The 15,324-nt window shown below is 46.4% G+C and overlaps 2 protein-coding genes across 2 annotated transcripts; both read left to right on the top strand.

The window, feature by feature from the left end:
* The first annotated feature begins 362 nt into the window (after positions 1–362).
* On the top strand, positions 363–1,754 carry LOC125520648 (serine/threonine-protein kinase PBL36-like). The gene is made up of 4 exons (XM_048685611.1): positions 363–496; positions 575–698; positions 1,065–1,415; positions 1,506–1,754. The coding sequence occupies exons 1-4, from the start codon at positions 392–394 to the stop codon at positions 1,520–1,522; spliced, it is 597 nt and encodes a 198-aa protein (XP_048541568.1). The 5' UTR covers positions 363–391; the 3' UTR covers positions 1,523–1,754.
* A 7,889-nt stretch (positions 1,755–9,643) lies between these two features.
* Positions 9,644–13,420, top strand: LOC125520828 (36.4 kDa proline-rich protein-like). The gene is made up of 3 exons (XM_048685858.1): positions 9,644–10,507; positions 12,075–12,076; positions 13,409–13,420. The coding sequence occupies exon 1, from the start codon at positions 9,654–9,656 to the stop codon at positions 10,500–10,502; it is 849 nt and encodes a 282-aa protein (XP_048541815.1). The 5' UTR covers positions 9,644–9,653; the 3' UTR covers positions 10,503–10,507; positions 12,075–12,076; positions 13,409–13,420.
* Positions 13,421–15,324: the final 1,904 nt, after the last annotated feature.

Raw genomic sequence — 15,324 nt, 5'->3', positions numbered from 1 at the left:
TGAAGTTCAACCTATCTAATATCTGAAAGGAAAATCAATAATTTTTTGCAAAGAGACAATAATCTAAAGGTGACCAGTTGCATGTTAATCTTTTTATCCCAAGGTGGTATGCATGCTTTACTATCTCTAGCTTGTTTTTTGCAGTTCAAACTCAGAACAATCATAACTTTTTTTAACTGTTATTTAGAACTCCAACTTCTGGTACAAATCCTTACAGGAACACTGGTCTGTGTGGGGTTTCTTCTACTTTAATTATTGCTTTTCATCCCTGCCTAGCTATGTTTACTTCGTTTTTTACTACGTGTGTGTTGTTTTGTCCCTTTTTATTCTCCTGTTATCTTATACTTTGTTTAATCTTGAAGGGACTCTTCCCCTACCTTGGCCGTGCAGGATGAAGGTTGTTCTTGGTGCTGCTAAAGGTCTAGCCTTCCTACATGTTGGTCCCAAACCAGTTATTTACAGGGATTTTAAGACATCAAATATTCTTATCGATGCGGTAATTCTATTGTCAATTTATTTTTCCCATGCTTACGTGTAGTATGTTGCTTTAACTGTGAAAGTTCTGTTTTTACAGGAGTACAATTCAAAACTTTCAGATTTTGGGCTCGCAAAAGCTGGTCCCCAAGGTGATAAAACCCATGTCTCTACTCGAGTTCTTGGCACCTATGGCTATGCTGCGCCCGAGTATGTAATGACAGGTACATGCATCGAGAATTCTTCAGCATGCAGTTACTAGTTGGTACTACTTTACTGGCTCTGATAATAGCCAAGAGAATGATAAGCTCTGTTTATACTCCCTCTGTTCCTAAATATATGACGTTTTGGTAGTTCAAATCGAACTACCAAAATGTCATATATTTAGGAATGGAGGGAGTAGTTGGTAGTTTCTTGCCTAGTTTCTTGGCTGTGATAGGAATTTTCAGTGACTAGTTGGTACTTTACAGCTTTTTTTCCCAGTTTCTTGAATGTGATAATATCCAAGAGAACAAAAACTCAGTTTAAGATTATTTGTTGTGGCAATAGACATGCCAAGTTTTATATCTCATATTAAGCACACTGTTCAGGCCACTTAACAACCAAGAGCGACGTATATAGCTTCGGAGTCGTGCTGCTGGAGGTGCTGACTGGCAGGAGATCAGTGGACAAGAAGCGACCTCCAGGGGAGCAGAACCTCGTTGCATGGGCGAGGCCGTATCTGAGCGACCGGCGAAGGCTCTATCAGCTCGTAGACCCTCGCCTGGGACTGAACTATTCCGTCAGAGGTGTTCAGAAGGTTGCCCAGATCTGCCACCACTGCCTCAACCGTGACAGCAAGTCGCGCCCGATGATGGACGAGGTTGTCAAGCATCTGACGCCGCTGCAGGACCTTAACGACATGGCCGCCGTGTCGTATAGGCCCCGGTCATCACCCCGTGGTGAGTGGTATATCTGAATCCACCCTGACTTTTCTTTTGACAAGAGTGAAAGTGAAGCTAACTGGGAATGTGCTCTCTTCTTCATGACAGGAAAGGCGCGGCGGTGATTGCCAGTCTGACACGAGAAAAACGGCATTTCTATGATTTCTTGGCATTGTTGGATGCTGGTCTTGTTTTAACTGTACAGAAAAAAAAAAGATTGGGCTCCATGTCCAACGAAAATTGGAGCTCTGACACCCATGTCTCGCTTAGATCAATCAGACTGTTTTTGCCTGTTGCCTGAGCGAATCGATGACATTGTCTGATTGTGATATGTTGTAATAATAATGAGTTAATATCTGATTGGTGTGTGAGAATGGTTTGGCCTGGTAGCGGTGTATGCTAGTGTCATCCCAGTGGTCTAGTTCATAGGGGGAAAAATGGTTGCTGCTGTGATTTCTGAACCTGCTGCTTTGGGTGCTTATGAATGTGTTTGGTTGTAGGGCTATCCTCCCAGGACAGGGATAGTCCCTTTTTGGTGTGTTTGTCACCCATTTGGATCTGAGGCAAGGAAGGGTAGGGGCAGCCAGATGGTCTGAATATCCGTCAAAAACAGGGCTACGGTCAGCCGCGAAAAAGTGGCGGGTGGCAGCAACCACCCTGCACACGAGCTTACTTCCCCCATTCGGCCATTCTCCTCTCTCCCTCCACCCAGTTCATTCTCTACTCATGCCCTCTTCTCCTTTGCGTCCGTTCTCTACCTCTCCAGCAATCGAGTGTGATGGCCGACCGTTGCGGAGGTTGCAGCTGGATCTCAAGGAGGGCGACGCGACTGTTGGATAACCAAGACAGTAACTATGGGTTGTTGGATAACCTCTTTTGATTACCATCAAAACATTGAACTATATGTTCTAGTGCTCTATGGAATGTTGAGCTATGAGTTGTATGTACTTGGGTTACCTATGGAGTGTTGAACTGTTATATGTCATGAAGTTCAAGTTTATTTTCTACTATTATTTTGGTATCTTGTTGGAATAGTTTTTTTTAAATTATTGGTGTACATTATATTGCCTCCGTTGGGAAATAACTGACGTGGTTTTAGCTCAAATTTTGAACTAAAACCACGTCAGTTATTTCCAAACGGAGGAAGTATTTTATTGCCTTGCATTGAAAAACAATGCCAAATTATGGAGGTAATCTCACCATGTCAATCAAAAAGGTCACCACAGTCCTTATCCATCACTCATCCTTCAAAGGCTCAAAGAAAACACTCCAATGGATATCCCCAACCATGTTTGTTGGGAATTTGCACACAATGACACTTGTGGTGAACTGACAAACTGCATCGAAAATAAAGTAATCTGAGGACCACATCATGTAGTAACTCAAGAATCGTTGCTTAGCACGGAAGGAAAAATATGCAGCAGCATATATGGAGGTAAAATAAGTTACTCATCACACAAGACGCTCCTCAGGCGAGTGTCTTGTGGCAGGAGTAACTTTCTGCACAGCAGCAAGTATCAACAAAGAAACACCAGATTTTTACGTGGAAAACCTACCAACTTGAGGGGGAAAATCATGGGCCGAAGCTACCCAAATCCTCTTCCACTATTATCAAATGTGGGATAGAATAAGTTGGTAGAATAAGTTCTTCTCTAGATAGCACTAGAGGATCTCATACATCACAATTTGTATCTTGGATGAACACAACAAGATTTAGGCTCAAGAGCTACGAATTGAAACAATCTCACCAAAGATAGTGAAACCACAACTTGAAGGAGACAAGGTAGCTGATCTGGACCATCACAACCTTGGGGAGGAGCTCCTTTTGCTTCTTCCTTCAGTCTTTCTCTCTTCACCTTTCTCACTTGGTTTTCTCTCTCTTCTTCTCCCTTGAGGATGAATAGATTTTTGTCACGCTTAGTGGTGGCTGTTGGATGGAGGATAAAGCATCCCATCCTCTCATGTACAAAGTCCAAAATGACCCTAGGTCATAACCCTAATGGGTACTGGGCTTTTGCGCCTCTTTGGGCTGCCTGAAAGGCTTCAAATATTCATCTCCTCATAGCCCAGATGAGAAGGATATCCCAATAATGTTTCATCCTTTGAACCAAACAAAACATGGGTTATCCTCAACCACTCACATAACACAAAATAGATATCCCTAGCCAATTGGTTGGGAATACTCACGATCACCCTAGCCCATCTCTCAAACCAAACGCATCCTAGGTTGGGGGCGAGTAGTGGAAAGGCTGCAAATCAGGAGATGCATGCATCTTGTCGGAGTAATGGGCCACGGGTAGCCTAACCCGAGTCCCTGAGCCTTTCAAGACATTGGGGCTGGCTGCGCCCCTCAAAGACATCAAGAAGAAGTGCCGCCTTCTGGTGGCCGGCTGTCCCGAGCGGCCAGCTGCCAGAAGGCGGCTAAGCTCTAGAAGGCGACTCCAACACGGGCCGACTTCTTGCAGGCGGCCTCCAGAGAGGCCGGCTCCTAGCAGTCGGCCCACGGCGCCCTCAGAGTCTGCGCTCCCATTAAGAAGACGAGACAGGGTGAGGCTACTGTGTAGCCCATCACCCCCATATCCAGGGTCGAGCGTGGCCACAGTGCTCCGTACAGGCGGAGATCTCTGCCCGTACGTGGCACTGTTGCCACTCCGTCCCTGACGTCCTTGCTGGCAGGGCAGAGCCCTGTTCCCACGACGACCTGTCGGTACGGCCTGCAGGCGGCGAGCCCTACTGGGCAGCGAGAGCCTAGAAGACGGCGAAAGCCTGACCAGTCGGACTTGAAGGAGGCCGGCTCCCAGCAGGCGGCCCGTTCCTTCCTCGAAGCCCGTGCACCATTAACCAAATGATACCCGGAGTGGCTACAGTGATCTCCCACCTGGCGGCGGGACTGTAGCCACGCTCCCCTGACCAAGCATGCGTCATTAGCATCACGGCTACAGTAATCAGCAACCGGCAAGACCCGCGAGCGGCGGGAGCGGCCTGTCGCCTCCGTACCAGACCAGTCGGCGGGGCCCACCAAGCGGCGGGCCCCAGCAGCAGGCGGAGAAGCCGACGACCAGAGACCCTGACAGCTGGGACTTACACCCGGCCGTATTACGATTCTACCCCTGGGGGTAGGCCTATATAAACCCCGGACACCCATGCAAAGGGTTCCCAACCTGTTAGAACTAGACTCATACCTAGAGGAAGGAGAGAGCGGGCCTGCCTTCTTCTACCTCTAGCACACAGCTCGAGGAGCACCATTGTACTCACTAGTGCCTTAGTGATCATGCGGAGACCCCGCAGAGCAGGACTAGGGGTGTTATCTCCTAGGAGAGCCCCGAACCTGGGTAAAGTATGCCGGCGTTCGTGTCTACGCCTCATCCCGCTTCCAGGCATCGGCGACGTTCTACTCGCTCCCACCATGATAAGCCATCCATTGGCATATGTCGCACCCAACCCCCGACACATCTTCTTCTAACTGGATGGCTGCTTCGATGGTGTACATGTTGATGTTTGTTTTTCACATGGAAATTCCACATTAATTTTAAGTTAGACACTTGCTATTTTTATTTTATAAAGGGCACTTTTATTGACTCATAGAGGAGCATCAAGTAGATACAATGCAAAATGAGTGTCATTTAGTCTTTGTATGACTAAGATGCATACAACCAATACAAACCAACATACGAAACTAAAAAAATAGAATAGACACATTGGCAAATGGTAAGGTCTAATACGCCGAAAGCTAAACCTCTGTTGACAATGGTGGAGGACCTATTTATAGATTATGTTGTCATCCATGTCGGATAAAAATCTCCTTGACCACTTGCTCCAACCGCGTACGCACTACCATAAACACCAACATGTTATATGGCTTGCTTACCTTTACAAGAATTAATTAGGAGGAAAATGATGCACAAATCAGTTTGATTTCCACCGAAACACATCACAATTCAGTTTGATTCGAACAGGGTATACTTATGTTCCTGACATGATTGATTATACAATCATCTTTGTTAATTTTCATTTGCCTCAAATTTTAGTCACCTATGATTGATTACTACAAGACTATAGTTGCACTATTTGAGAGTGCACTAACTTGGGTAGAATATTACCGTGGTTTTCACTTTGTATGGGTTATATATTACTGATAATGTTTTTTCTCCCACATTTGGTTATTGTATATGGATCCACCGTTCCATGTTTCATTTTGGATGAGTATACAACATATATTGTATTTACGTCACATGCAGTGTTTCTAACATCCAACATAAAGATCCAATAATTTCTAATTACCATATCTTGGTTGAGACGTCATATACCGTATTTTATTATCAAAGTATACTAAAAGCTGGGCTTCTTTTTGTTGGGGAACGCAATATTTCAAAAAAAATCCTATGATCACGCAAGATCTATCTAGGAGATGCATAGCAACGAGAGGGGAGAGTGTGTCTACATACCCTCGTAGACCGAAAGCGGAAGCGTTAAGTAACGCGGTTGATGTAGTCGAACGTCTTCGCGATCCAACCGATCAAGTATCGAACGCACGGCACCTCCGCTATCTGCACACGTTCAGCTCGGCGACGTCCCTTGTACTCTTGACCCAGTTGAGGCCGAGGGTGAGTTGCGTCAGCATGACGGCGTGTTGACGGTGATGATGAAGTTACTGTTGCAGGGCTTCGCCTAAGCACTACGACAATATGACCAAGGTGAAAAACTGTAGAGGAGGCACCGCACACGGCTAAAGATCAACTTGTGTGTCTATGGGGTGCCCCCCTCCCCCGTATATAAAGGAGGGGAGGAGGAGGAGGAGGGCCGGCCACAAGAGGCGCGCCCAAAGGGGGGATTCCTACTCCTAATAGGAGTAGGTTTCCCCTTTCCTAGTAGAAGGAAGGAGAGGAGAGGGAGAAGGAAAGAGGGGGGCGCCACCCCCTCCCTAATCCAATCCGGACCAGCCCATGGGGGGGCGTGCGGCCTCCCCTTGTGGCCCTTCTCTCCTTTCCACTAAGGCCCATGAAGGCCCAATACTTTCCCCGGTTAATTTTTGTAACTCTCCGGTACTCCAAAAAATACCTGAACCACTCAGAACCTTTCGGATGTCCGAATATAGCCTTCCAATATATCGATCTTTATGTCTCGATCATTTCAAGACTCCTCGTCATGTCCGTGATCTCATCCGGGACTCCGAGCAAATTTCGGTCATCAAATCACATAACTCATAATACAAATCATCATCGAACGTTAAGCGTGCGGACCCTACGGGTTCAAGAACTATGTAGACATGACCGAGACACATCTCCCGTCAATAACCAATAGCGGAACCTGTATGCTCATATTGACTCCTACATATTCTACGAAGATCTTTATCGGTCAAACCGCACGACAATATACGTTGTTCCCTTTGTCATCGGTATGTTACTTGTCCGAGATTCGATCGTCGGTATCATCATACCTAGTTCAATCTCGTTACCGGCAAGTCTCTTTACTCGTTCCGTAATGCATCATCCCGCAACTAACTCATTAGTCACATTGCTTGCAAGGCTTATAGTAATGTGCATTAACAAGAGGGCCCAGAGATACCTCTTCGACAATCGGAGTGAAAAATCCTAATCTCGATCTATGCCAACTCAACAAACACCATCGGAGACACCTGTAGAGCATCTTTATAATCACCCAGTTATGTTGTGACGTTTGATAGCACACTAAGTGTTCCTCCGATATTCGGGAGTTGCATAATCTCATAGTCATAGGAACATGTATAAATCATGAAGAAAGCAATAGCAATAAACTAAACGATTATAGTGCTAAGCTAACGGATGGGTCTTGTCCATCACATCATTCTCTAATGATGTGATCCCGTTCATCAAATGACAACACATGTCTATGGCTAAGAAACTTAGCCATCTTTGATTAACGAGCTAGTCAAGTAGAGGCATACTAGGGACACTCTGTTTGTCTATGGATTCACACATGTACTAAGTTTCCGGTTAATACAATTCTAGCATGAATAATAAACATTTATCATGATATAAGAAAATATAAAAAACAACTTTATTATTGCCTTTAGGGCATTTTTCCTTCATTTTTGATGATACCATTGAAAGAAAGAGCCGGGTTCAAACGAAATATCTATTTGAGATTTATTTAACAGATATGGTTGTTACAAGTTTAAGACTAAAAATAAAAAGACCCTCTTAGCTCGCGAATGTTCACCGGGAGAGATTGAGATTTGCGAACGTTTAGAATGGTAGTTTAAGAAACTCTTACCATCACCCGACGGATCCAATGCTAGGCGTCCACCGCCTCCAGCACGTGACGCGTGTCCATGTGGACCCATTGCACCGCTACATCCTTCTTTCCTTATCTCCTTCTCAGTCGGCTCTTTTTTTCCAACTCTTGCAGCATGCCATGGCGGCCACCACCTCAAGCTTCTACAACTCCGTTGCTCGCACGAGCCAGCCGGCCACCGCCGCGTGCGCCGGCAGCCGGTGTTCGCCGGCGAGGTAGTCTTCCTCCGTCTTACCCTTCCGGCTCTTTTTCTCCTCTGCTCCCTCATTTCAAGTTGCTTTTCAGGCGAGGAACGACTCATCGTCGTGCTTCTGCAATAGCTGGAGTTGGGGCGCTACTGCTCTGTTGCGGTCGGCGCCGACATGCTTGACGCATGCAACATGGTAGTTGTTTCCGCAACGCAGCCGTTGTTTCAGGAATTGTTTCTGCAACGCAGCCGTTGTCTCAGGAATTGTTTCTGCAATCTCCAAATTTTTGCAACATGGTAGTTGTTTCTGCAACGTAATCATTGTTTCAGGAATTGTTTTTGCAACGCGGCCGCTGTTTCAGGAATTGTTTCTGCAACGCGATTGTTTGTTTCTGTAACTGGGTTGTTGTTTCAGGAATTAATGTGTCGGGAAGACGACGCGCGCGTGTGAGGAGTTAGATCGAACGGCTCGCGCACGGAGATCTGACGGCTGTCGAGATGGTGGATGTTTACTAGACATCTATCGGCGGACACGTAGCGGCTCCCCTAATTGTATGGGGTTGACCGTTTCTTCGGCAAAAGAGTCACCATTTGATTCCCCGACGCAACTAACACTGTCAAGAAAATGCATTCGCTTGCTACCCCTTCCCGGCTGACGTTTGCTAGATTACATTACCGAAATAAAATCCATGCACTAGTCAGTGAAAGAGAGAACTCATTGTGTGTCCGATATAGTGTAATGTGATAGAAAAAGGACATAGAGTGGGTGCGGCAATCATGGGACAAGGTTGCCATGCATAACGAGAGAATATTTCAAGTGAAAGGGGCATCAACTGACAAATGCACATTAGAAGAAAAAAATGTAAATATTTATAAATATTAATCCCTTCGTTGACATGACCCTCTAGCATATGGCCGCGCTTATTCTTCAAGTTTGTTTTTCGGTCTCTAATTAGTCGACAGAGCTCCGACGTAGATTTTTGTCGTCTCCTTGGGACGGGGAAGTTAGGGTGTCTTGTTGCATGCGCGTGATGTCGAGATTTGGTGTCAGGTGCTCCAGCAACGACTACAACTATAGGGCGTTGGTCCTTAGTGTGTGTGCATGAAGACTTCCGCAGTCATCGACAATGTCATACCAGCTCCGACAGAAAAGCGGTGACAAGGACGCACCGGCAACGGTAGATTTTGTTCCGTGGTCTAGAGACCTTAATTTAATTTTTATTATGCTTGATGTGCTTTATATTGCTGATGAACTTTTACAACTGATATGGATCCCTTTCCCCTTGAAAAATGGCTGGACTTTGATCTTGATCTACGGTATGTTTTTTAATCGGCAATCTACTGTAAGCTTAGAAATGTGAGAGAATTTTAAGAAGAAAAGGTACTGGTTGGCTGTTGGTCTATAGGGAATCCCAAGCGAAGAGTCCAGCCATAGAGTAGAGTCAGCGAAGGCGCCAAAACCCTGACAGTTCACGGGCGCGCGAGTCGCGTCTCAAAGGACAAATCCTCAGTCAGCCTCACATTCCACTCTCATGCTCCTTCCCTCTCTCAGCTGGCGCGTCGCGCACTCGCGGCCCCGTGCCATGGCGGCATGCGCGCATCGGGCGCATGGAGTACAACTAGAGAAGCGACGCCTCTGTATGCGTGCAGTGCGCGCCCGTGACCGTGAGCCCCGCGCCGCCCGTGGCCTCTTGCGCCATCGGTCGCCAGGTGGGCTCCCGTCGAACACCTGGCGCGCGGCATGGCGCGGGCGTCTGGCATGTCCCCTCTATAAATTGAGTCGACGGGTGCGTCTCATGGCACCGCATTGGCATTGGGATCGCGCACTGTCCGGACGCCCCGGCGCCATGGCCAGCCTTGCCAGAGTGTGTTCGCTACTGCTTGTTGGCGTCGCCGTCGTCCTGCTCCTGCCCGGCACGTACGGGTGGCACGAGAGCAACTGCCCGCCGGGACATGGCGGTGGTGGTGGTGGTGGTGATCCTGGACACCACCACCCGCCCCACCACGGCAAGCCGCCCAAGCACCACCACGGCCCTCCGTCGGGCCACAAATGCCCGCCGTGCCACCCGCCGCCGACGCCGCGTCCACCGCCGACTCCACCATACGGCCCTCCTACGCCACTGCCACCGCCGTACGTGCCGCCCACGCCGAGCCCACCGCCCTACACCCCGCCGACGCCACCGTACATTCCTCCAAGTCCGCCGTACGTGCCACCAACGCCACTTCCACCGCCATACGTGCCACCATACGTCCCGCCGACGCCGCCATACACTCCGCCCTACGTCCCGCCAACTCCACCATACACGCCGTCACCGCCCTACGTGCCACCGACACCGCCCTACGTGCCGCCGCCGTCGCCGGGGCCGGGGAGGAAGACGTGCCCGATCGACGCGCTGAAGCTGAACGCGTGCGTGGACGTGCTGAGCGGGCTGGTGCACCTGGTGATCGGGCGGGAGGCGCGGAGCAAGTGCTGCCCGCTGGTGCAGGGGGTGGCGGACCTGGACGCGGCGCTGTGCCTCTGCACCACCATCCGGGCGCGGGTGCTCAACATCAACATCTACCTCCCCGTGGCGCTCCGGCTGCTCATCACCTGCGGCAAGCACCCGCCCAACGGCTTCCAGTGCCCCACCGACCTCGACGCCTAGCCTGCGTGGCCGCTCGGCTCGCCATAGCTTTACTATACTAGTGTGTGGTGTGGATGCTACAGTACTTGCTTGCTCCAATGCTGTGCGTCCCTGCGATTTGTGTATCTCGACCGGCCGATTTTCTTCTTCCCTGTGGTGTGGAGTACGAGTGTAGCAACTCCGTGTGGTTTCCGACCAAGTGTTGTTGAATAATTAGAGTAATTAACATGTGCTATTCACTGCCCCCTGTTTTTCATTGATGCATTTGATCTTCTTCCCTCGTTTTTTTTGTTGGGCGAAAGCGTAGTTTTGCGTGTGATGCAAGGGGTATATGGGCTTGTTGGGCTTTTCGGAATATTATGGGCCGGTACGATGGCGGACCGGAGCTGCTGCTTTGCCATCCCGGCCCATGCAATGCTCTGCTGAGGCCCACTTTGGTTCACATGATTGATTTCTGCAAAACCTCAAAGAAAAAACAAATTGATTTATGCATCGACTCATCCAAAGAGAGAGATAGAGAGATTGATTTCTGCGGGATTTTGGTATAAACGCTGTTCCTAAAAAATACAGTACTCCGTAATGAACAACTGAGACACAACAACACCCTCAGCTTTATACCATGCAAAAAAGACACCCTCAGCTTATTGCAGTATGATTTAGGAAGAAGCCCGAGGTGCACGCTGGCTGACTGTGTGTGGATAGGGAGGGTGAGATGCAATGTGAGCTCGAATAAAAATATCCATCCATGTGGGATAGGGATACACTCCTACACGTGATCTGAGGAGTGCGGCCTTTTTATTTAGTATAATAATAAGAAACTCAAACAAGACAAATGTACTCGTATATCTGCATGGGACGGCAAGATAAGGTAAATGCATATATTTGTGTTGTATCAAGCTCATGCTGTTTTTGAAATCACTATGACTCTTCACTGGATTGTACTCACGAACTAACGCACACATATTGGCGTACATGTAAAACTAGACGTGACGCTTCCCGGTGGTTATTGCAAAACATTAAGACGCCGATAATTGTCACACGTGTAGCATGTAGTAACATCGTCCACACGATTTTTACATTAAAATTGTCATTCAGAAAAAAAGGATCTCAAAAAATTGAAACTTGCCAACCAAATAGAAAATTGTCATGCTTCACAATTAAAGTTGGTAACTAAAGTTGCGATCAAAAAACGTGTGGACAAAATTGCTTCGCCACACGTGTGAGTATTATCATTTGGGAAACATTATTGCAAACGGAGAAGTAGTGCATTATTGCAAAGGGGGAAAGCAGTGGTGTGCCTAGACAAGTAGTAAAACATACTCCCTCCGTTCAATGAAGAGTGTACATCTAAAAATTTTAGGATAAATTATGGACTTGAGTAAAAAATGCATTGGAAAGGTGCAAGCCACCATCTATCTCCTTTTTAATTACTCAACCCCCTATGAGCCAAGTGCATGTAGAAATTAAAAAGACCATGTGTAGATTGCTATTGATCTTGATTACAGTGTGATGAGAGAGAAGTATTTTTTCCCTACTTTAAAGTGCATTAGAAAGATAGAAGTACACTCTTTTGTGGACAAAATTTGAAGCTAGATGTCACCGGACGGAGGGAGTTCTGTGGCGTCCTTGATATCTTTGAGGTCTCATTTGTTGAGGCCATTACCACCTTTGATTCTCATAGTACTCCCTCTCTCTTAGTTTAGAAAGCGTGCGCGTATTCTAGATTGCCAATTTGATCAATCTAATACAAGTCATATATTACAAAAAAATATATCAATATAAACTTTAGATGTTCTATTTTTAAACGGTATAATTTTCGTGTTATATAGTTTATATTAGGATGATAAAATTAACAACCTAGATATATGCGCAGGATTTGTAAACTGAAACGAAGGGAGTATTATCATAGAATGACCACAAGGATCCGCTGGTCGGTTATGCATAAGGAACCAAAGGGCGTTACTACGTGTGTAACAAATAGATTTTGATTAGGTTGTAAAACTGACGTGGATTCATACGCCAAGTTGATGCATGATTTATCTTTCTGAGCTCCCCACGCCTTGCAAAGTACTCGGATACATAGGGGGAAGGGGACCTTGTTTTTGTCACTCTAGTTTCTGCCCACTTTATTTATGCCACTTTAGTTTTTTCATATTTCACTTTTGTCACTCTTGACAATTGTGCATTGTCAAAAGCTAAGAGTCTCCCATGTGAAATGAAATAGTTTTGCTTTTGCAACAAATAGCATTTGTGATACATTGTCAATAGCCTCGAATGACAAAAATGAGATGTCAAATTCTAGAGTGGTATAAATAAAGTAGGCAAAAACTAGAGTGGTATAAACAAAGTGGGCAAAAACAAAGTTTTTTTTTTCCTTTTTTTGAGCTAGTACCAGGTGCAAAGGCACTCCTCAAAACAGGCTCACGCCCCACTTTACAGATAAAGCACCGACCAAAATACACGACCGAAAGATACATAGTGGAGAGGTGGCCCTCTTACAAAGAAGATTTTGAGATCTTGGTACGATGCAGACCTACGATACCGAAGAAGAACAAGGGGAGATCAGAGTACAACGCCATGCCTTAGCACACCTAGGCTCCACGACGGCGCCCTCGAGAGGGAGAACGGCGCATAGTGTCGCCACTGCCGAGTCCGGAGTGGACAAGGGTCTTCACTCAGAGCCCGGACACAGAGAGGAGAACAAGGACAACATCTTCAAGAAGATAGTGGCGCCCGCAGACTTCGCCGTCATTGGTGCCAAAGCGCGGAGCTTTCGCTCGGCAACTCACCCGTATCCCACGGTAAACCCAGGACAGACGCGACGAGCTTCGACTCCCAGATCCAGATCCGGGCACCGCTAACAAGGACACGGATCAATGAAATCAACGTCTGTCCCTAATGTGCCTGACCTCTTTGGATTGGAAAAGAGTCCATAGCCTCATCATGAGCATGTCTAGTTTTCTTATGTTAAATAAATGCCATAAGTCCGAGTAGTTGAATCCATCTTCTCTAGAATCACGATAAAAAGTGAAAACCAACAGGCACCAGGACCAAAAAGTTGTCCCGGTTTCCCTTCGCTGTATTTGAATCATGCACCCTTTATGCAGAGCTAGCCCTCCCTCTCAAGGGCCGAAAGGCCCTCCATGTCGAGCATGGGCTCACCTCTAGTGTACACTCTCTGTCCTGTAATGTAAGATATTTTTTGAAACTAGTAGGAAGTATCTTGCATGACATCATATCTGTAAAAGCATGGTAAGCATGCTTGGCATGCCTTCGGCTCGCTCCAGTGCATGTAGTCATCGCAAGGTGGCCTACGGACCTGGATGTAATTTTTACTTCTGATGTTCTTTGTACACCTTGACAGTTGATGAATAGATTGGAAATTTTCTCGCAAAAAAAAATGATAGCAAAAATCCTCTGTGCAGATGGGCTGGTTGTTGAAGAAATCAAGGGCATGCTCAAATCTTGTGATGACCACAAGATCAAATGGGTGAGGACCGAGGAGATCAGCAAATGGAAGCAATGAACTCTAATGTTTGTTTGATATTCCATCGGACTGTATTCAGCATGTCGTCGCATTGACAATTCCCGATGCCTTTTAAAAAATAGGACGGTTTTACCCCTAAGAAAAGGGAGCAAGAGAGGAGGGCGCCAATGGGCACGGGTGAATGACAGACATTCTGGTACGAAGATATGAGGAACAAGTAACCTCTTCATCTCAAAAAAGATAAATAAATAAATTTAGCTAATCGCATTCGTATTAATGGTATACTTCAATAACCTTTATATGCAAATAACTGGAATCAACCGAAAAAAATAAGCTGTCATTTTTGGCAACTATACGTTTGCACAAAGGCACAAGTTTCTGCAGCCAAAATAAAAAAACTTGGAAAGCTTTTTGAAGCTGTTGATATGCTGACCATGCTAGAGTTATTCTTAGGGCATGTACTATGGTTGCATATGAATACAGATGCCTCATGACAAAAAGTAATTTGAAACATATGTGTTGATTTTTTTCTCCCCAATGCAAGCTGCTACCAGTGGACCTCATCAAAGAATAGAAAGTGACTCTCACCACACATGCATCCCTCCTCTCCATTTCAATCTTTTCAACTTTATGCACCGGACCAACTTTTTATCGTTAAGCACCCGTCTCCTGAGGAGGATCCCGCTACCCCATCCGAACCTACCTTTTCTATTATCCGATTCTACATGGCATGTGAGGCATCATCCTGGGCTATGCATTGGCCATGCCCTTAGGCCAACTCCACCGCGCGACCTGATGACCCACAAGTATAGGGAATCTATCGTAGTCCTTTCAATAAGTAAAAGTGTTGAACCCAACGAGGAGCAGAAGGAAATGATAAGCGGTTTCCAGTAAGGTATTCTCTGCAAGTACTGAAACAAGTGGTAACAGATAGTTTTGTGATAGGATAATTTGTAACGAGCAACAAGTAACAAAAGTAAATAAAGTGCAGCAAGGTGGCCCAATCCTTTTTGTAGCAAAGGACAAGCCTGGACAAACACTTATATAGAGAAAAGCGCTCCCAGGGACACAAGGAAATATCATCAAGCTAGTTTTCATCACACTCATATGATTCGCGTTCGGTACTTTAATAATTTGGTATGTGGGTGGACCGGTGCTTGGGTACTGTCCTTACTTGGACAAGCATCCCACTTATGATTAACCTCTATTGCAAGCATCCGCAACTACAACAAAAGTATTAAGGTAAACCTAACCATAGCATGAAACATATGGATCCAAATCAGCCCCTTACGAAGCAACACATAAACTAGGGTTTAAGCTTCTGTCACTCTAGTAACCCATCATCTACTTATTACT

This window comes from Triticum urartu, chromosome 7, assembly GCF_003073215.2.
Source record: "Triticum urartu cultivar G1812 chromosome 7, Tu2.1, whole genome shotgun sequence".
NCBI lineage: Eukaryota > Viridiplantae > Streptophyta > Magnoliopsida > Poales > Poaceae > Triticum > Triticum urartu.
Note: the sequence above shows the minus strand (reverse complement) of the source record. Positions and strands in the feature narration are given on the sequence as shown.

Coding starts and splice junctions, on each gene's coding strand:
- LOC125520648 (XM_048685611.1), top strand. CDS start 392: ATGAAGGTTGTTCTTGGTGCTGCTAAAGGTCTAGCCTTCCTACATGTT. Junction 497..574: donor CAAATATTCTTATCGATGCG/GTAATTCTATTG, acceptor CTGTTTTTACAG/GAGTACAATTCAAAACTTTC. Junction 699..1,064: donor GCCCGAGTATGTAATGACAG/GTACATGCATCG, acceptor CACACTGTTCAG/GCCACTTAACAACCAAGAGC.
- LOC125520828 (XM_048685858.1), top strand. CDS start 9,654: ATGGCACCGCATTGGCATTGGGATCGCGCACTGTCCGGACGCCCCGGC.